The sequence below is a fragment of the Hylobates moloch genome, unplaced genomic scaffold (genome assembly GCF_009828535.3).
Source record: "Hylobates moloch isolate HMO894 unplaced genomic scaffold, HMol_V3 SCAFFOLD_14, whole genome shotgun sequence".
In the NCBI taxonomy this organism is placed as follows: Eukaryota; Metazoa; Chordata; class Mammalia; order Primates; family Hylobatidae; genus Hylobates; species Hylobates moloch.
In genome coordinates this window covers 48,862,589-48,884,322 of record NW_026652289.1, presented here as the reverse complement: position 1 = coordinate 48,884,322, position 21,734 = coordinate 48,862,589, and the positions used below count along the sequence as shown (strand labels likewise).

General features: G+C 41.1%; 1 protein-coding gene across 1 annotated transcript; it reads right to left on the bottom strand.

Annotated features, from left to right (window-relative positions):
* Positions 1 to 9,144: 9,144 nt before the first annotated feature.
* On the bottom strand, positions 9,145 to 19,727 carry BCL2A1 (BCL2 related protein A1). The gene is made up of 2 exons (XM_032174518.2): positions 19,122 to 19,727; positions 9,145 to 9,427 (listed from the first exon to the last, which is right to left on the bottom strand). The coding sequence occupies exons 1-2, from the start codon at positions 19,539 to 19,541 to the stop codon at positions 9,320 to 9,322; spliced, it is 528 nt and encodes a 175-aa protein (XP_032030409.1). The 5' UTR covers positions 19,542 to 19,727; the 3' UTR covers positions 9,145 to 9,319.
* Between the last annotated feature and the right edge of the window lie 2,007 nt (positions 19,728 to 21,734).

The following is a 21,734-nucleotide window of genomic DNA, read 5'->3' as shown; positions in this document are numbered from 1 at the left end:
TGAGACGGAGTCTCGCTCTGTCTCCCAGGCTGGAGTGCAGTGGCGCGATCTCGGCTCACTGCAAGCTCCGCCTCCCGGGTTCACGCCATTCTCCTGCCTCAGCCTCCCCGAGTAGCTGGGACTACAGGCACCCGCCACCACTCCCGGCTGATTTTTTGTATTTTTAGTAGAGACGGGGTTTCACCGTGGTCTCGATCTCCTGACCTCGTGATCCGCCCGCCTCGGCTTCCCAAAGTGCTGGGATTACAAGCGTGAGCCACCGCGCCCGGCCCCATTTTCTGTGTATTCATATCTACTCTGATGATTCTGCACTCTGGAAAGAACCCTTTAAAAATAAAACACCCTTGTCCAGTTAGATAAATTTGATTCCCTTGAGGGAAAAGTCTTCCTCATTTGCTCAAAAATCCTTGAGAGTAACAACAATGTAGTATTCATACTCTGCATTTCCATCAAGGATTGTACTTTCAAAGCACCAGCACTTGTACATGCCACCCTAAGTGTGAAGTTCATTATGGTTCTGAGTCCCCAGAGGGCTCTGTTGACATTTCACCAATTTTGTTTAAGCCTCAGTAGCCATGCTACCAAGGCAGAGATCAAGATCCTTAAAAAAGACTCAGTAACATAAGAGGTTTCAGATATTGGGAAGAGAGAGTGTGGTTGACACTGTAGGGAAACTTCTTGAGCAAGGGAAAGATGAAGTCAAGCTGTTCACAGGGAAGTAAATTGTGAAAGGCCTTGGAGCCCATTTTAAGAACTTGGACTATTTCTCTGTGTGCAGCAGAAACCACTGAGTTGTGAATGGAGAGGGAATGTAAGTGATCTTACATTTTGAAGGACCCTTCTGACTGCAGGTTGGGAACAAATTGTAGAGGAGCAAGGAAATAAGCCAGACGAACAGCTAGGAGGTCACGGCAAAATCTATACAAGGGACTTCAAGTGGCTCGAGTCAGGATAGCAGTAGTTTAATAAGTAATTTATATATTATATATATGAAATTATATATATATTAATTTTTATATAAAATATATAATTTATATATTATATATACATATATATTTTTTTAGACAGAGTCTCGCTCTGTCGCCAGGCTGGAGTGCAGTGGCATGATCTCGGCTCACTGCAACCTCCACCTCCTGGGTTCAAGCGATTCTCCTGCCTCAGCCTCCCAAGTAGCTGGGATTACAGGTGCGCGCCACCACACCCAGCTAATTTTTGTATTTTTAGTGGAGACGGGGTTTCACCATGTTGGTCAGGATGATCTCGATCTCTTGACCTCGTGATCCACCTGCCTCGGCCTCCCAAAGTGCTGAGATTAAAGGTGTGACCCACCACGCCTGGCCCTGTATGTATTTTGATGAAAAACCCACACAGTTTTGCCTGATGGATTGAATGTGTATAGTGAAAGAAAGAAAAGAGTCAATGAGTCCAGAAGATTTCCACCTTAAGCGGGTAAAAAGATGGAAATGCCATTAACTAAGATAGTGAAGGATTCAGGGGTTAGAGGTTCAGATATTCAGATTTAGACAGTAAATCTGAAGTGCTTGTTAAACATCCAAGTAGAGAGACATCAGGTCGGCAATTGGATATTTGAGTCTGGAGTTGAAGGGAGAAGTCTTGGCTGGAGACACAATTTTGGGAGTCATCAGCACATGGTGGATCCTAAAAGCCACGCTACTGAAAGAGATATCTAGCACATGTAGGCAGGTAAGGAAAAGCAGTAAGCCAAAAACTAGCCAGGGCACTCCAATATTTAGAGTTACAGAGTTTAGCTTGGGGAGATGAGGAAGATTCATCAAGGGAAACAGAGTAATCAGCGACATGGGAGGAGAACCAACACAGAGTAGTGTCCCAGAAGTTAAATTAAAATATGTAGAAAGTCATTCACTGTGTCAAATGTCACATCAAGGAAGTTGAGGACTGAGAATTCATCCCTGAACTTAGTAGCAGGGATGAGAGTCTGATTGATACGTGTTCAAGAGATAATGAGAGGAGAGGAATTGGAGACAGCAAGTATTATAGAGAGCTCCCTTGAGGATTTTTTCTATGAACGGAAGCAAAAAAATAGGGTAGTCACTGAGAGACTGTGTGTTTGGTTTTTTGTTTGTTTGCTTTTACCATAAGAGAAACTATAGCAAATTCAGGTGCTAATAGGACTGGTCCATTAGAGACAGGAAATTGTATGATGCAGAATAGTTTCCTCCTGCAGAGGAGATAAGAAACAAGGTCTATCACACAAATGTAGAGGTTGGCCTTAGAATAACTGATTCACCATAATAGTAGGAAGGGAAATTAAACCTGTCTAGATGCAGCAGGGGAGGTCGATATGGCAGAGAGAGGATGTAGAAGTTCTCAGTGAAATAGGAAGCAAGGTCAATGGAAATGAGATTGTGTCAAAATAATTGTGTTGCAAGAGTTTATAATACTAAACTCTATATATACATTCTTCTGTTGCTCAAATAGCCTAGGCATCTACCTCCTACTTTAAAACAGTGTAAGGAATCATGGGTCATGGGTTTGGATCGCACGTGAGCCAGTCAGGCTTAGCTTTTAAGGCAATAAATCATAGTCCTAGGCTCAGTCAGCTGTCTTGAAAATGCTGCCTCTAGTCATAAGGCAGATGAATCCACAAAAACCCAAACTGTAGAAAAACGATTTGGCATTGCCCTGTCCTGGTGTTGGGATCCTAATAGCATCTTCAAGCAGAAATAACCACACAGAGCTCCCAATTATAAATAAAGTATTTGTTGTATTTTCATATTCTGTGGGATGTTACCAAGCAACGTTTCCCTGTGAGCAACTTTGCACACTATGCAAAACGTGTCCAGATCCAAAATAGTGGCAAGCAGCTTAAGTTGGGGACAATACGACTGGGAGGACACATATAAAAGGGTGGAAGGTGAAAAAGAGGGAGTATGGGGATGGCCACCTGGCCACCAAAGGTCCTCACCATCACTGGGGAAACCAGTTTCACCCAGCTGGCCTTCATGCAGAGTTTCAGCCTGTGAAAGGGATGGGGAAGGAAGCATAGGGTCTGAGTGGCCCCATGGGATGAGGAGGAAGTGGTGCAGGAGGAGGACGCCCAGTGACTGAGAGCCAGTGAGGACTACTAGGAGGTCAGATACCCCCAACTCTGTGACACTGGGCACGTTTCTTACTGGTTTTAAGCCTGTTTCTTCAACAGTAAAATAGGGAAAATATCTACTTCAGAGGGTCATCATGAAGATTAAAAATTATGTATCTAAAGTTCTTCGCACATGGACAACAACCATTAAACAGCCATTACACTCTCCCATGCTGTATTAGTCTATTTTCTGTTGTTTATAACGAAATACCTAAAATGGGTAATTTGTAAAGGAAAGAAATGTATTTTTGTAATGCTATGGAAGTCAGGAAGTCCAAGGTTTAGGAGGTGCATCTGGTGAGGGCCTTCTTTTTTTTTTTTTTGAGACAGAGTCCCACTCTGTCACCCAGGCTGGGGTGCAGTGGTGCGATCTTGGCTCACTGCAACCTCCACCTCCTGGGTTCAAGCGATTGTCCTGCCTCAGCCTCCCAAGCAGCTGGGACTACAGGTGCACACCACCATGCCTGGCTAATTTTTGTACTTTTTTTTTTTTTAGAGAGACAGGGTTTCACCATATTGGCCAGGCTGGTCTTGAATTCCTGACCTTGTGATCCACCCATCTTGGCCTCCCAAAGTGCTGGGATTACAGGAGTGAGCCACTGCGCCTGGCCCTGGTGAGGGCCTTGTTGCTGGTGGGGACTCTGTGGAATCCTAAGGCAGTGCAGGGTTTCACATGGCAAGAGGGCTGAGCATGCTAGCTCAGGTCTCTCTTCCTCTCCTTATAAAGCCACCAGTTCCCCTCCCATGATAACCCATTAATCCATTAACCCATTAATTTATTAATCCATAAATGGATTAATTCATTCGTGAGGGCAGAGCCCTCATGATCGAATTAGCTCTTAAAAGCCCAACCTCTCAATACTGTTGCAGTGGGGATTAAGTTTCAACATTAGTTTTGGAGCAGTCAAACCACAGCACATGCTATTACTGAGAATATGATGTTCAGCCTCACCCCAGCCTCATTGCTACGAAATGACATAATCAAAACCAATTAATGTTCATTCCCATTTGTTGTTGTTGTTTTTGTTGTTCTTGTTGTTGAGAATCTTGCTCTATCGCTCAGGCTGGAGTGCAGTGGCAAAATCTTGGTTCACTGCAGTCTCCGTCTTCTGGGTTCAAGCAGTTCTCCTGCCTTAGCTTTCTGAGTAAATGGGATTACAGGCACGCACCACCACACCCAGCTAATTTTTGTATTTTTAGTAGAGACGGGGTTTCACCATGTTGGCCAGGCTGGTCTTGAACTCCGGACCTCAAGCGATCCACCTGCCTCAGCCTCCCAAAGTGCTGAGATTACAGGTGTGAGTCACCGTGCCTGGCCCCCATTTCTTTTTAAACAAAAATATTATTGAACTCTCACCAGGCCCTGAACTGAGCTCTGAAATGAAATGGTAAACAAAAACAGCCATGGTTCCTGCCCACACAGAACTTAGTATCTTTTGGGGAAACAGATGTATTGATTTAAAAATCACACAAATGTAACCCTGTAATTGAGACAGTGGCATTTTGTAAGACTATAATTGCAGAATTTAACCTAGTCAGGGAAGGCATCCTGAAGTGAGCTTTGAGCTAAAATCTGAAAGGCAAGTAAGCAAGCATTAACCAAATGCAGAGGCAGAAGGAAGAGCACGGGCAAACGTCTGTGGCAGAAGGTCCTGAAAACAGCCCAGCAAAGCTGCAGAAGAGACAGACCCCCGAGGAGGACACAACTGAAACGAAGTGGGACAATCACAGCAGAGACCAAACCACGTAGGGAGGGCCTGGTAGAGCATCAGCAAGGCTCTAATTTACAATGACAAAGTCCTTTTAAATGACAAGGCAAACAAAATAATGGTGCTTCAGGACTTTATTCATGGCATTAATAACTTTCCAGTTTAAATTAGTAGTTGGGAGTGATTTTTCTCTCATTTTGTATTTTTTCTTATTGTTTACATTGCTTCTGATGAGTGTTTATCATTTTTCACAAAACCGCTTTTTTCTTTTCTTTCTTTTTTTTTTTTGAGACGGAGTCTCGCTCTGACACCAGGCTGGAGTGCAGTGGCGCAATCTCGGCTCACTGAAACCTCCGCCTCCCGGGTTCAAGCAATTCTCCTGCCTCAGCTTCTCAAGTAGCCGGGACTGCAGGCGCCGGCCACCACACCTGGCTAATTTTTGTATTTTCAGTAGAGACAGGGTTTCACCATGTTGGCCAGGATGGTCTTGATCTAACCTTGTGATCCGCCCGCCTCGGCCTCCCAAAGTGTTGAGATTACAGGCGTCAGCCAACGTGCCTGGCCAAAAACACTTTTTTCTAAATCAACTTCATTGAGATATTATTTATCTACAATAAAATGCACCAGTTTAAAGTGTACATCTCTATGAGTTTTGACAAATTTATACACCCATGTAACTACTACCACAATCAAGATGAAGAATACTTCTATCACCCCAGGCAAAGTTCTTAGTCAATGCTCACATCCCAGCCCCAGGCAACAACTGACCTGCTTTCTGACACTACATATTGTCCTTTTTGGAGTTTCACATAAAGGAGATAATACACTATGTACCCTTGTGACTGGCTTTTTTCACTGGACATGTTTTTGAGATTTATCTATTCTGTTGCGTGTACTGGTAGTTCATTCCTTTTTATTGCTGAGTGACATTCTGTCTTATGGATATTCCAAAGTGTGTTTATTCACTCCCCTGTTGATGAACATTTGAGTTCTAGTTTGGACTATTATGAATAAAGCTATGAATAATATGAGCATATATTTTTATTTCTTTGGGGCAAATATCTCGGAGAGGAATTTCTGGGTCCTACAATAAGCGTATGTTTATAAGAAATTTCCAAGCTGTTTTCCAAAGTAGTAGTACAATTTTATATTATCATCAGTAGTGTGTAAGACTTCCAGTTGCTCATTTTCCCAAAATCTTGGCATTGTCTATCTTTTTCATTTTAGCTGTTCTGGAGGATGTGTAGTGGTTTCTTGCTGTGGTTTTAAATGCATGTCTCTGATGACTAATGGTGCTGAACGTGTTTTCCAGAACTTCTTTTCCATGTCTGCTGGCCATTTGTGTATCTGCTTTTGTGAAGTGTCTGTTCAGATCTTTCACCCATGCTTAGTATTAGGGTGATGATGATCGTTATTGAATTGTGAGAGTATCACATATCACAAGTCCTTTATCAGATATTAGTGTGGTACAGATTGTCTCCCATTCTGTGGTTTGCCTTTTTGAGAGCTTTTTTTAATAGCTTTATTGAGGTATAATTCAAATACCTTCTGTTTGAGTTCTTAAAGTGTGTTTTTAGGAGTAAAAATTAAAATTTTTTAATTTTTTAATTTTTTAATTATCAATATTTTCTTTTCTGGCTCAAGCTTTGTGTGTTCTGCCTAAGAAATCTGCCTGCACCAAGGTTGTAAAGATTTTCTCTTATATTTTCTTCTAGACATTGTATAATTTTCACATAAATTTAGGCCTGTGATCTGTTTCCATTTAATTTTTCTGTACCACATGAAGTAAGAGTTGAGGTTTATAAAAACCTTTTTTTTGTTTGTTTTTTGAGACAGAGTTTCACTCTTGTCACCCAGCCTGGAGTGCAATGGTGCAATCTCAGCTCACTGCAACCTCTACCTCCTGGATTCAAGTGATTCTCCTGCCTCAGCCTCCCAAATAGCTCGGACTATAGGTGCATGCCACCACACCCAGCTAATTTTTGTATTTTTAGTAGAGATGAGGTTTCACCATGTTGGCCAGGCTGGTCTGGAACTCCTGACCTCAGGTGATCCACCCACCTCGGCCTCCCAAAGTGCGGGGATTACAGGCGTGAGCCACCGCGCCCGGCCATAAAAACCTTTTTTTTTTTTAAGTAAATTAACAAACAAAACACACAGCAAGGTACAGTTTAAAAGACCAGGTCACAGACCAAATCAGAAATAGTCACTGATTTCCCAGTGTCACATTGCTAAAGAAATAACTGCAGTGTAAAAACCAGATTTTGTGGTTGCTCGTGTGAATGTATTCCAGGTAATAGTGCCCAGATATGTAATTCCTGTTAGAACCATCAGTGACTGTTCATTCCTACCACTCAGCTCTGATTAACACACAAAAATGAATGAACATGGCAGGGCGCGGTGGCTCACCCTTGTAATCCCAGCACTTTGGAAGGCCGAGGCAGGTGGATCATGAGGTCAGGAGATCAAGACCATCCTGGCTAACACGGTGAAACCCCGTCTCTACTAAAAAAAAAAAAAAAAAAAAAAAATACAAAAAATTAGCCGGGAATGGTGGTGGGCACCTGTAGTCCCAGCTACTCTGGAGGCCGAGGCAGGAGAATAGCATGAACCCGGGAGGCGGAGGTTGCAGTGAGCCGAGATTGCGCCACTGCACTCCAGCCTGGGCGACAGAGCAAGCAAGACTCCGTCTCAAAAAAAAAAGAATTAACACTAAAAGCAGATGTGGGGGTGGGGGTGAGGCACTTGGAGGAAGAGAAGAAAAAAGGAAACTGTGAAGTCTTACCCTGCTCCCAGTAGACAGGCTCCTCAGACAGCATAGATGGTTGCCTCTCAGATGTGACTTCTTAAGTAAACCAAAGCTGCTTCTGCCAAAAACACTTCCCTACTGACAGCACCTGTGTCCTAATCCCCACTGTTAAGAATCACACCTCCTGGTCAGGTGCGTTGTCTCACACCTGTAATCTCAACACTTTCGGAGGCCGAGGCCATCAGATCACCTGAGGTCAGGAGTTCGAGACCAGCTTGGCCAACGTGGTGAAACCCCATCTACTAAAAATACAAAAATTAGCCGGGCATGGTAGGGGACACCTGTAATCCCAGCTACTCTGGAGGCTGAGGCAGGAGAATTGCTTGAATCCGGGAGGCGGAGGCTGTGGTGAGCCGAGATCGCACCATTGCACTCCAGGCTGGGCAACAAGAGTGAAACTCCGTCTCAAAAAAAAAGAATCACACCTCCTAGGTAAAGCATTAATTAACTAAAGTACCTGGCCAGAATGTACATGGCCCAAGCTCTGGCTTCTTTATGCAATCTATCAACAGCTTCCAGGGAAAGGTAATTTTGCAAGCCCCAGGGGGAATGTTTGTAAGACGAAGGCAAGAGGGCCTGGCGCGGTGGTTCATGCCTGTAATCCCAGCACTTCGGTAGGCCAAGGCGGGCGGATCACAAGGTCAGGAGATCGAGACCATCCTGGCTAACACGGTGAAACCCCATCTCTACTAAAAATACAAAAAAAAAATTAGCCGGGCATGGTGGGGGCGCCTGTAGTCCCAGCTACTAGGGAGGCTGAGGCGGGAGAATGACGTGAACCCGGGAGACGGAGTTTGCAGTGAGCCGAGATCGCACCACTTTACTCCAGCCTGAGTGACAGAGCAGGACTCCGTCTCAAAAACAAACAAACAAAAATTTAAAAAAATTAAAATTAAAATAAAAAAAAGAGGCAGGGAAGGCCAGGAAGGTCTAGAACAAGGTATAGAGTTCCCATATTGCAATCAGATTTGCTGACCTAAAAATTAGAACACAAGATCTAACAAACTACGTAATTCCTAATCTGTTCATTTTTACAAAAAAAAAAAAAATTTTTTTAAACACTAGCTCCACATTGAATTATTTACCTAATTTTCTTTGTTCATAATATCCCCGAGTATCTTGCATATTGGGTTGCCATATCCATCAACCCCAAATGGCAAGCCAGAGAGAGAAGGCTAGGGAGGAGGCATCAGTGGAAACTCTAAGCAGCCAGGGGCACTGGAAACTGCAGAAAGTATGGGAAAGAAGGAAGGAAGGAGGGAAGAGGGAAGCCGACCTGAATCTGCTTCTAGCCTGAGTCTGCTTCTCAGTCTAGTCTACAGTCTAGCCTAGTGACACAGAAAAGGACTTCAGTAATGGGCACACCTGAAAGAGTCTACCGTGGGGCAGAAAAGACACCGCCTTCCTGGTCATCATCCCATAATTCATTGCCTGTCTCCTGTGTTGAGCTTTACCCTTTGGCTGAATTTCCAGCCAGACCCAAGAAATTAAGACAAAATGGCATATAGAGAAAAATATATACAATTTATTCATTACATGGGGACAAAATTTCCATAACTCTGGAAGGTCGAGTTACATCATCAAAGTTGTTTATTTTAAAGTAGAAGTATGTGTTGGCAATTGTTTCCATAAGAGTCAGAAAAATTAGGCCGGTTTCACAATATGAAGTGTCCTTTCTAGTCAACAGTATTGCTTCAGGAAAGAGAGCATTTCACAGATCTTTCCTGTAACTTCTAGAAAAGTCATCCAGCCAGATTTAGGTTCAAACTTCTTTACAAAGCCATTTTCCTATGAGAGAATAAATTTAACATTTTAAAAATCATTGGAGATTAAGTATGCTGGAATAAAAAGCAAAAATATTTTCATTTAAATAGTGCAAATAGTTAATATTCTACCCCTTCTACCCCTCTTAAGCAGCATCATCTAACAGAAATACAGTGTGACCTACATCTGTAATTTAAATTTTTTTGTAGCCATATTTTACAAAGTAAAAAAACAGATAAAACTAACTTTTAAGATACATTTAGTTATTTTTATTTTAATATGTAATCAGTATAAAATCATTAATGAGATATTCTTTTTTCATAACAAACCTTCGAAATCCAATGAGTATTTAGTACTTAACAGCACATCTTAATTCAGACTAGCCACATTTCACTACCATAGTGGACAGCAAGCACAGCTCTAGAGGATAGAAAGCCTTTTTTTTTTCTTGTTCTTGTTCAATTGTCCAACATTGATTTCAATGCACTTATATTTGTAATATGAATTATACTGTAAACTGCATTGTATTGAAAATCATGAGAACTCACAGTAAATCCAAATTAAACTAATACCTTTGGAGCTATGAAAAGGTTGATAGTTTCTTTTATAATCTACTCTCTTTGTGATCAGACATAGTTTTAAAAATATAGGATAACTCAATTAACTGGACATTTTATTTAGTTAATTTACAATCTGTAGTCAAATAATCCTCACCGAAAAGTACCTCTCAGGTCATCTAGCCTGAAGCCCTCCCTTATTTTAACAAATGAGGAAATCGAGTCCCAGAAAAAAAATCAGTTATCTAAGATTAGCCAACCCCTTGGTGCCTGGACTTGGATTAGAATGCGAACACCCTACTTCTTTCCACTCCATACATTTCCAAACAAGTGCCAAAAGAATTAGAAAATTGTTAAAATAATTTTTTCAAATGGTCATCTGGCAAACATTTACGTCTTCATCTTACAGGTTTCAGAACCTGGGGTTACAAATGCCTGCAAGTAGCTCAGAGCCTAGTGTAACTAATATTGAAATGTAAACCAAGCATAACTCTTTGATAGTTGGGAGAGACTTGAGAGCTCTGTGGTGCCTTGGAATCATTTTATGAGCATCACTGGCAGAGCAGATAAGTACCACCAGCCAGGGGGATTTTCCATTTGAAAGATTGCCTAAGAAAGCCATTTTCTGCCTACGTGTTAAGTGTGCATTGTGCTCTGAGACGTGCTGTCATGCCTTGACAGAGGAAGGAAACTGCCCCTCTCTCTTCTTCCTCTTTCCCTCCTGCCAGTACATACTCACAGTTTCCCATACACTCTCAAGAGGTATCCACTTCATTACCCTCCTTCCTAGAATTTTCATAAACCCCATGTTTCGCAAGTACAATGAGGCCCTCTGAAATTATTACTTTTTTCTGACATGGAATCTCGCTCTGTTGCCCAGGCTGGAGTGCAGTGGTGCGATCTCGGCTCACCACGGCCTCCGCCTCCCGGGTTCAAGCAATTCTCCCGCCTCAGCCTCCTGAGTAGCTGGGACTACAAACGTGCGCCACCATGCCCGGCTAATTTTTGTATTTTCAGTAGAGACCAGGTTTCACTATGTTGGCCAGGCTGGTCTCGAACTCCTGACCTCATGGGATCCACTCACCTCGGCCTCACAAAGTGCTGGGATTACAGGTGTGAGCCACCGCACCCAGCATGATTTTTATTATTATGACAACAATCATTGTCTATTATTATTGAGCAGTCATAATGTATCATCTTATATACATCAATGTCTAAAGAAAGGACAGTGAACAAAGAAAAAATTGATGAATTCAGCCAGATGGGGATTAAAATTTATTTATTATTATTATTTTTTGAGTCAAAGTCTTGCTCTGCCACCCAGGCTGGAGTGCAATGGCGCGATCTCAGCTCGCTGCAACCTCTGCCTCCTGGGTTCAAGTGATTCTTCTTCCTCTGCCTCAGCCTCCCAAGTAGCTAGGACTACAGGCACATGCCACCAAGCCCAGCTAATTTTTGTATTTTTAGTAGAAACCAGGTTTCACCATGTTGGCCAGGATGGTCTCGATCTCTTGACCTCATGATCCACCCTCCTTGGCCTCCCAAAGTGCTGGGGTTACAAGCATGAGCCACCATGCCCGGCCTAAAATTTTTTTAAACTATGAAAAATTAAAATTAAAAGAACAATAGACTAGGAAAATATTTACATATAGCATGAAAGGGTTCATTCAAATGTAACAGAAAATCCTCAGGCCCTTAATAGTTTAAAGGGGAAAGACCATTAAAGAGAGAAATATAAATCATTAACAAGTATATGGGAAAAACACTAATAGCAGTTGAAAAATGTACTTTTAACACAGTCTTATTGTTTTTTAGACCTATTAAATTCGCTTTGTTATTTTAAGCCTATCAAACCTCAAAATTATTAATAGTACCACCCACATCGTTAAGTTTGTTGTGACATTGTTCCACTGATATAATACTTTTGGAAAGAAAATTTGTTTTCCAATATGCTAGAGTATTGTAATTATACACACATCTTATGAACCAGTCATTCCACTGTTAGAAATTTATCATGAGGCAGTCTTCTAAAATATTGGAGGGTAGGGGGCGCCAGAAAAGCATACCCATGCTGCACTATTGAAGCATTATATCTAAAAGGGGAAAACGCGAAAAAACCAAATTGTCTAACAACTGGGAATTGGTTAAGTAAATTATGATATAACAAATTAATGGAATATTCTGTAGACATTAGAAATTAACACCTAATGTTAACACGAAATATGTGAGACAGTGTTGAAAATATTTATAATACGTCACACGAAAAAACTCTTGTACGCCCTAATTATAATTGCATACAATGTCTGCATGTGGATATGTTAGGGTAATGGGAGTGATTTTTCTTCCTTTCAAAAATGTTATTTTCAAATATATTTTCTTTAATGATGCTATTTATATCTTAAAACCATTATATAAAAATAAACATACAAATAAGGATTCAATATCTTATCAGTAATGTAGTAGTAAATAAGAATTGTTCAGGCTTTATTATTTCTGGGAATGATGATAGTTTGTTAAATTCAGCTACCTTGGTTACAAGAAAACCTAAAGCATAAAATAATATACTGTATCAATAGTCCAAAGAAAATCAAAACCTCAGAATTTTTAAAGATACAGGCAGCCAGGCGCAGTGACTCAAGCCTGTAATCCTAGCACTTTGGGAGGCTGAGATGGGAGGATTGCTTGAGCCCTGGAGGTCGAGGCTGCAGTGAGCCAAGATCACGCCACTGCACTCCAGCCTGGGTGACAGAGCAAGACCATGTTTCAAAAAAAAAAAAAAAAAAAAAAAATACAGGCAAATACCATTATGTTACTCCCACTTCTCTAAATATTATTATTCATTTATTCATTCAGGAAATATTCATTGAGCATTGGCCACATGCCAGGTACCATTTAAAGCACTGGAAACACAGTGATGAAGAAAGCATACAGGATCCCTGCCCTCACTAAGCTTATATTTTCATGGCAGACACAGACAATAAACAGATAAGCCAATAAATATGCAATGGGATGTCCAGTCATGAAAACTATTATGAAGGCACTAAAGTTGGGTAGGGAGACAGAGAGTGACAGTGGTACTTTCTCAGTTGGGGTGATCAAGGAAGACTTCTCTGAGGAGGCAAACTTGGAACAGAAGCCTGAGCAAAGGGAAGAAGTAAGCCAGGCAAACTTCTGGCGGAAAATTATTCCAGGCAGAGGGAGCAGCAAGTGCAAAGGCCTTGAGGGTGGAATGTTCTTAGCTTATCCAAGGAGGCGGGAGCTATGAGGGCTCGGAGGGATTCATAGAAGATGAGATTTGAGAGGCTAGGTCATGTAGGGTTTTGAGGACCCCAGTCAGGATTTTGTGCTTTTGTTCCCAGGGTAAAGGGGCAGCTTGGAGGGTTATGATTAGGCCAAGACATGATCTAATTCAAGTTTTTATTTTATTTTATTTTTTTGAGACAGAGTCTCACTCTGTTACCCAGGCTGGAGTGCAGTGGCACGATCTCCGCTCACTGCAACCTCCGCCTCCTGGGTTCAAGCAATTCTCCTGCCTCAGCCTCCCAAGTAGCTGAGATTACAGGCGTGCGCCACCACACCCAGCTAATGTTTTGTATTTTTAGTAGAGACGGGGTTTCACTGTGTTAGTCAGGATGGTCTCGATCTCCTGACCTCGTGATCTGCCCGCCTCGGCCTCCCAAAGTGCTGGGAATACAGGCGTGAGCCACCGCGCCCGGCCCCTCAAGTTTTAAAAATATCACTGTGGGTACTATGTGGAAAACAAATTATAGCAGATAAAGGATGGAACCATAGAGTCTGGCAGGAGGCTAATGACAGAGTCAAGTGAGAGAGGAAGGTGGCCTAGATGCACAGGGGATTACAGCATTTCAAAGGGGCAGCCAGGGGGATTTGCTGACAGATGGATGTGGGCTATGAGAGACAGAAGTCCAGGCTGACTCCCAAGGTTAGAGAACTAGCACTTAAGAGAGCTTGACTGAGGGGCCCCTCGGGAGAGGTGCTTTTCTCTAACTCCTGTGTCAGTATCATGCATTTCTGCCTGACTTGAGGGTCTTTTATTTTTCACTAAATGATTTTAAAATCTCAAGTAAAAATTCAAAAGAAATAGAAAATTTTACCCCAAAACTTACTTAATCAAAGGATATATATGAATACTTGAGATAGTATCACCTTGATGCTAGATCTTTATACCTTTTGGAAATGGCTTTGCCAAACTGAACACTTAGTTAATCATCTGTATGCCTCTGTGTGCCCATTTATTTGGCCTCAAATTGACCAGACTGTTATTTAGAGTAAGAGGATGACAAAGAAAAAAAAAAAAAAAAGAAAAAAAAAAAACCTCTTGGCCTAACTGTATGACCCAACCTTTAAAATGGTGGTTACTGGGAAAGCACCAACTCTTGACTGTACATCCTACTTTCAGAAGGGCAAAGAATTACATATTGAAACTTCCTGGAATTTCCCACATAACCCTCATAGTTGCATAGTATTTGACAGCTTGGAAAGCACTGTTTTACAAAAAGTGTTTTATAATCCTTTAGCTTTCCTTTAAAGGTAGGTAAGATTGTTTTCATTAAATATTATATATATAATAAATTATCATATGTCATATCATATTATTATATACATTATATAAGGAATCTGAGTCTCAGAGTACCTCAGTAATTTACCCAAGGTTATACCTCTAGTGAGTGAGAAAACCAGAGTCCAAATCTCCAGTTTCGGTGTTGGTTCGTTAACTCATTCCATCAGCAAATATTGTTGTTACCTTCTATGCAATAGGCCCTATGCTAGGCATGAGGTACACAGTGATGCATTAAGTAGACATGATTTCTCCCATGTGGAGCTGAGTGCCAAGCATTCTTTCTACTCCCCCAGCATATGCAGAGGAGAATGCTTCATTGAAGGGGGAGGAAGTAAGAAGATCCACCTGGTTCAAAAGGAAGGGTGATCCCAAGGGAAGAGACACGAGTTTCATCTCATGATCATACTCATGGTTTTTAAGAACCATCCTTTCCTTATGAATGCTGGAGGCAGCCAAATGGCAGTAGCTCTCCTATCAGATCTTGTGAGAGCACATCCTTTCTCAGCACTTCAAATTAGGAGAGGGGACAGGAGGAAATCATGGTAAATGTGGAAGAGGACAAAAAGAGAGATGAGAAGCCACAAACAAAAGAAGGCAGGAAGTCAGGAAGGAAGGGAAGACAACTGATAAAAAGGAGAAATAGAATAACGAAAGAGATTATGAGTCCCATTACTGACAGAGCAGTCTTGTTTCTTCCCATTAGGGGATCTGTTTTACATGGTAAACAACAACCCTAAACTTAAGTATTGAGTACTCATTTTCAGGAATTGTTTCAAGTACTTTGCATATATTAACTAATTTGATCCTTATACCAGTCCCAGGACATAGGTCGCAATATTTTCCTGTTTTTACAGATGTGGAAACAAGAGTTAGGGAAGTTAAGCAACTTCTACAATTCACACAGGTAGTAAGCACTCAAGCCCAGAAATGAAGCCAGGTCTGTCTGATTCTGAGTTGGTGCTCTGAACATCTATGTTGTGCTCACATACTGATTTTTTTTTTTTTTTTTGAGATAGAGTCACTCTGATGCCCAGGCTGGAGTGGCACAATCCTGGCTCACTGCAACCTCTGCCTCCCAGGTTCAAGTGATTCTCCTGCCTTAACCTCCTAAGTAGCTGGGGTTATAGGCACCCGCCACCAGGCCCTGCTAATTTTCTATTTTCAGTAGAGACAGGGCTTTACCATCTTAGCCAGGCTGCTCTTGAACTCCTGACCTCAGGTAATCCACCCACCTCAGCCTCCCACAGTGCTGGGATTACAGGCGTGAGCCACTGCACCCAGCACATACCACATTCTTGATTCAAAGTTTTCATAAAGTCTCTGGTCAATTTTAACTTTTAATTAAATTATAGATTGTATGTGCTCACATCTTGATAAAGCTGTGTCTCCTCTACTCTTACCTCTTCTTGTGGGCCACTGACTCTACCAGCATAGGCATGTGATTATGCCATTTCCCCTGAAATGAATCATTCAAGAGTAAATTCATTCATTTGAGCAGATTTGTCAACATTACTATGAAAAGATGATAACAGTTTTCCATGCCAGTTGGCACTGACTCAAAAAAGCACTGCCTATCGTTGACAGAATCAATGTCTCATCTGAGCTGGGAAAGCAGCACGGAGATTGCTTTGAAATGACATTTTCAAGAGTATTTATTTCATGTCTACAACCTGAACTATTCAGGTGTTTTTTTTGTTTTTTTTTTAAAAAAAGAGAGCTTGGAAACTTTAGAAAGGCTGAGTGTGTGCATGTGCAGGCAATGTGTTATCTGTATCTACACTCGGGAGAGGTTCATCCGGCCACACTCATGTTTACATCTGTACCACCCTTGAAAGATGAGGGTACTACTAAAAATTCTCAGAGACAATTCCACACCTCTTGCTAACAGTGAGTTCCAGGAGCTCACAAAATTTATTATGGAGAAGTTAAATTTTTAACTAACATTTATTCACTGTCTGTGTGTTCCAAGTATTATGCTAAGGGTTGGAAATACAATCCAAATCCACATAGAGCCTGCAAACTAGTAGAGTATTTCTCTGCAGGCTCATCTGTGGTCCTCTGTGGCAGAGAACATTTGCCTTCACCTGAAATCTACACAGTGCAGCTGAAATTTCCACCAGTCCTCAAGTATAGCCTCCCACAGCCAACCGGAAGAAAACATGACAAAACATTTCACATGCTTCGCCCAGCCTCAGTCAGGCTCAGTTAGAAAGAACTAAGTTCCAGGAAGAAGGTGATTGAGAAAGGGGAGTAGTTGCAGTAAGCTCTATCATGCAGGAAGGCCTTAAACAAAATGAAAAAGGCATCAAGTAAAAGATCAATAAATTTGATTGCAACAAACTTTTAAACGTTTATAATGACCAAAGACATCATTAGCTTTAAAGGATAATCAGCAAACTAAAAGATATCTGTCACAGTGAGCCGAGATGGTGCCACTGCACTCCAGCCTGGGTGACAGAGCAAGACTCCGTCTCAAAAATAAATAAATAAATAAATAAATAAATAAATAAATAAATAAGATATCTGCCACATACATAAAAATAATTTGGGTGCGTGGCTCACGCCTGTGATCCCATCACTTTGGGAGGCCAAAGTGGGAGGATCACCCGAGGTCAGGAGTTCGAGACCAGCCTGACCAACATGGTGAAACCCTGTCTCTACTAAAAATACAAAATTAGCTGGGTGTGGTAGCGCACGCCTGTAATCCCAGCTACTTGGGAGGCTGAGGCAGGAGAATCGCTTGAAACCAGGAGGCAGAGGTTGCAGTGAGCTGAGATCACACCATTGCACTCCAGCCTGGGCAACAAGAACGAAAACTCTGGCTCAAAAAATTTAAACAATAATAAAAATAATAATTGGTATCCAGAATATTCAAAGAATTCCTACAAATCAATAAGAAAAAGACAAAATAAAAGGAAAATGGGCAAAGGGTGTAAACAGACAATTCCCTACATTTACAAATGATCAGTTAATATATGAAAAGATGCTCAAAATGTAAAAAAAAAAATTAACCTTACTAGAAATCAAGAAAACGAGAATTGAAACAAGATAAACTCTGTATTTTTAGCCCAACAAATTAAGAAAATTATGACGAATTGCAGCAACCTAATGTTAGTCAGCTGGGGTAGCGGGAACCGTGGGATACTCTAACAAGCTGCCGATGGGAGTGTAACTTGGTGGAGCCACTTTGGAAGGCAAGGACCTAACAAATTAAAAAATGTATGTACACCATGACCCAGCATCTACAACCCAACATCCACCCTAGAAAACTGCATACACACACAAGGGAAGATTTATGTAAAATGATATTCAGTGAAGCATTGTGTGTGATAGCAAACTCGAAATAACCTCTAGAAATGGCCAGATACTCTACAGCATTTACATATAACAGAATATGCACAGCACTCTTAATAATACTATTTTAAATAACTCTGGGTAAAAAAATAACTGGCAGCATTAGTACCATGTACTATTTTTACATATACACATGTAAAAATATGTATGCAAGATTTATATGTATACATAAAAAATTTATGTGTATATGTAAAAAAGTATGTGTTATATGGTATAACATATATGTTATGTAAAACATATACATAAGCATACATATACATTTTACATAAAATTATTTTTACAAAAAATTTTTTACAAAGAAGTACTGTTTATTTTCTACGGATAGATTCAGTAGGCATGTTTCGCATGCAAAATAATTGTTAACAGTGGTTACCTCTTGGGAGAGGTGAAGGCCAGGAATTAGGGGTTGGAGAGAGCATTAATGAACACTTAAGTGCTTTAAAAAAATAATTATTAAGTATATTGGAATATAAAGGAAACCATATACATCCAGCTGTGTCAGGCTTTTTACCAACATGAGTTTCAACACAGGCCTCTACAGTCTTGGCTTTTTGAGGCACTGATAATAAAGTGAATTTTTATTTGAAAATTCTTGAATAAAGGTTCTCGCTGGTCATACAGTACATTATGTTTTAATCAACAAACTTAGCCCAGAATTTATTATTAGCAATAATTTGTTATATATTATATATAATGTAATTTGCTATATATTAGTATATGTTACAATTTGTTATGTATTAGTAAACTGAAAAACACCAATTTGTAAGCGATGAACTAACAAAAATCTACACCTGTCTTTTGCAACCCATAAATACCTAAAATTAACAGCATCTAATGGCAACTTTCTGTACTGATTGTAGAAATTTCTTTACTGTCTGTACTGTCATGACAACCCTAGCAAAAGCTAAGTACTAGATGAGAGTGTGTGCACAGCTGATTGTGAAGTCGCATGAGAGAGGTGCTTTATTAGTCCCCAAACCTCACTACTGTAATTGATACTGTTAGGAATAAAGACTGGAAACACAAGTGCTTTCCAACTATAAAGTTCAAGTTCAAGAATTCATTGGAAATAAGCCAGAAAGTATACTTCTATTTTAAAAATTAAAACAAACCACCCAAGGAAAATAGTATTCTTAGGTGTTTTGTTGTTGTTTTAACTAGCAAGGAAATTCTCAGTTTCTATTTCACAGTAAAGAACAATGAAGAATTTTTCCATCACACATACCCAGCCTCCGTTTTGCCTTATCCATTCTCCTGTGTTATTCATTATGAACTCTGCAACAAAATACGAAATCTCCTTGTAAGTATCCACATCCGGGGCAGTTCGCTGTCGTAGAAGTTTCTTGATGAGAATACCTTCAAATGCAAATATGGTTACAATTCTTCCCCAGTTAATGATGCCATCTTCAAACTCCTTTTCCATCACTTGGTTGAATAGCGTTCTGGCAGTGTCTATGGACACGACATTAACATTGTCCAAGCACGGCTGCAGATTCTTTTCCACTTCTTTTTGGACTGAGAACGCAACGTTTTGTAGCACTCTGGACGTTTTGCTTGGACCTGATCCAGGCTGTGGTATCTGTAGGACGTACTGCAGATAGTCCTGAGCTAGCCTGTAAATATATCCAAATTCACAGTCTGTCATCTTCTGCCTGGTGTAGAGCAAAGTCTTGAGCTGGCTCACCTTGAAGCTGTTGAGGCAAGGTGATGAGAATGCTCACTGAGCTTGGCTGAGTTATGACACATGATGATACATGGAGGCTGGTGGAATTTCTGTTTGCATCACTTTATAATATCCTTCCTCCTAGTAACTTTCGTGCGTAGGCTGTTTCATGTCATGTATGAAAGAGAAAGTTTAAAATGTGAAAAGAGGAAAATGTTTCAGAGAGGCCACTTCCTCATCCTGTGATTAATTCAGCTTTACAAGTCTTAAATGCAGGATGTGGAGAAATTAGAATCCTTGTAGATTGCTGGTGGGAATGTGAAATGGTACAACCCCTGTGAAAATGTTGGCAGTTTCTCAAAAAGTTAAATATAGAATTATCAAAAGACCTAGCGATTCCATTCATAGGTATACACCCAACAGATACTCAAATACTTACGTACGAATGTACATGGCAGCACTATTCACAATAGCCAAGAGGTGGACACAACTCAAATGTTCAACAGATGAAAGGATAAATAAATTATGGAACATTATTCATCCCAGAAAAGGAATGAGGAACTGATACATGCTTCAACAGGAATGAAACTCAAAAACATTAGGCTAATAGAAAGAAGCCAAACAGAAAAGGTCATACATTATGTGATTCTATTTCTATGAAATATCCAGATAGTTAAATCCATAGGATAGAAAGCAAATTGGTGGTTGCCAGGGGCTGAGGAGAGGGAGGATTAACTGCTTAATGGGTAGAAGGTTTTCTTTTGTGTGATGAAAATGTTTTGTAAGGCCGGGCGCGTTGGCTCACGCTTGTAATCCTAGCACTTTGGGAGGACAAGGTGGGTGGATTGCCTGAGCTCAGGAGTTCAAGACCAGCCTGGGCAACATGGTGAATCCCCATCTGTACTAAAATACAAAAAATTAGCCGGGCGGGCGGCATGTGCCTGTAATCCCAGCTACTCGGGAGACTGAGGCAGGAGAATTGCTTGAACCTGGGAGACAGAGGTTGCAGTGAGCCGAGATCATGCCACTGCACTCTAGTCTGGGCAACAGAGCGAGACTCTGTCTCCAAAAAAAAAAAAGAAAAGAAAATGTTTTGCAACTAGATAGAGGTGGAAGTTGCACAACACTGTGAAGGTACTAAATGCCACTGAACTGTTCAGTTTAAAATGGTTCTGTGAATTTCAAATTTAAGAAAAGTGTTAAGTGCCATCCACGGGGTAAGCCGGAGTAAAGACAATTTGGAATGGAGACTACAGAACAGCCTGGGTGGCACAGAACAGGGCCTCTCGAGGTGACTCTGGCAGTACCGCCCTTGATCATTTGTAATTGAGTAAGGATGATACCGAGAGGGAAGAAGAAAATACCCTCTTTGGGCCGGGCACGGTGGCTCACGCCCGTAATCCCAGCGCTTTGGGAGGCCGAGGTGAGCGGATCACGAGGTCAGGAGATCGAGACCATCCTGGCTAACATGGTGAAACCCCGTCTCTACTAAAAATACAAAAAATTAGCCAGGCGTAGTGGCGGGCACCTGTAGTCCCAGCTACTTGGGAGGCTGAGGCAGGAGAATCCTTTGAACCCAGGAGGCGGAGCTTGCAGTGAGCCGAGATTGTGCCACTGCACTCCAGCCTGGGCAACAGAGTGAGACTCTGTCTCAAAAAAAAAAAGAAAAAGAGAAAGAAAATACCTTCTTTGGTCTTCACCTTCCACCTACTCTAGAATTTCTGATAGAAAACAAAATTCTGCTTTAAGCCTGACTTAATTCACATTTTTAACTAGGGCAAACTATCCGATGTGTGGATTAGAAATTGCAGGACCAGAAAAAGCACTGGACTTACAGTCAGAGGGCCTGGACTCAGTCCCAGCCAAATCTTTCTTTACTCAGTATGTACCCTGGGTCTGTGCTTAATTTGTAAAATGAGGCAATACATGTTGACCTCAGAGGGTTGAGGTTAAGTTCAAAGAGATGATCTATGTAAAGTAAAGCCTCTATCACCATGCCTGGTAAAACGTAGGTGCCTAATCAAAGCTAGTTCCCCACTGTTCTTTTGTGGACTAATGAGGAATTTGGCCTCCCAGTCATCTCTTTACCTAGCAAGGGTATAACTTCATAAGTGAAATGCAAATTTCATTTGATTTAGCTATGGCAGCAATGCTGAGAAAAGGTTTGCAGTGGGT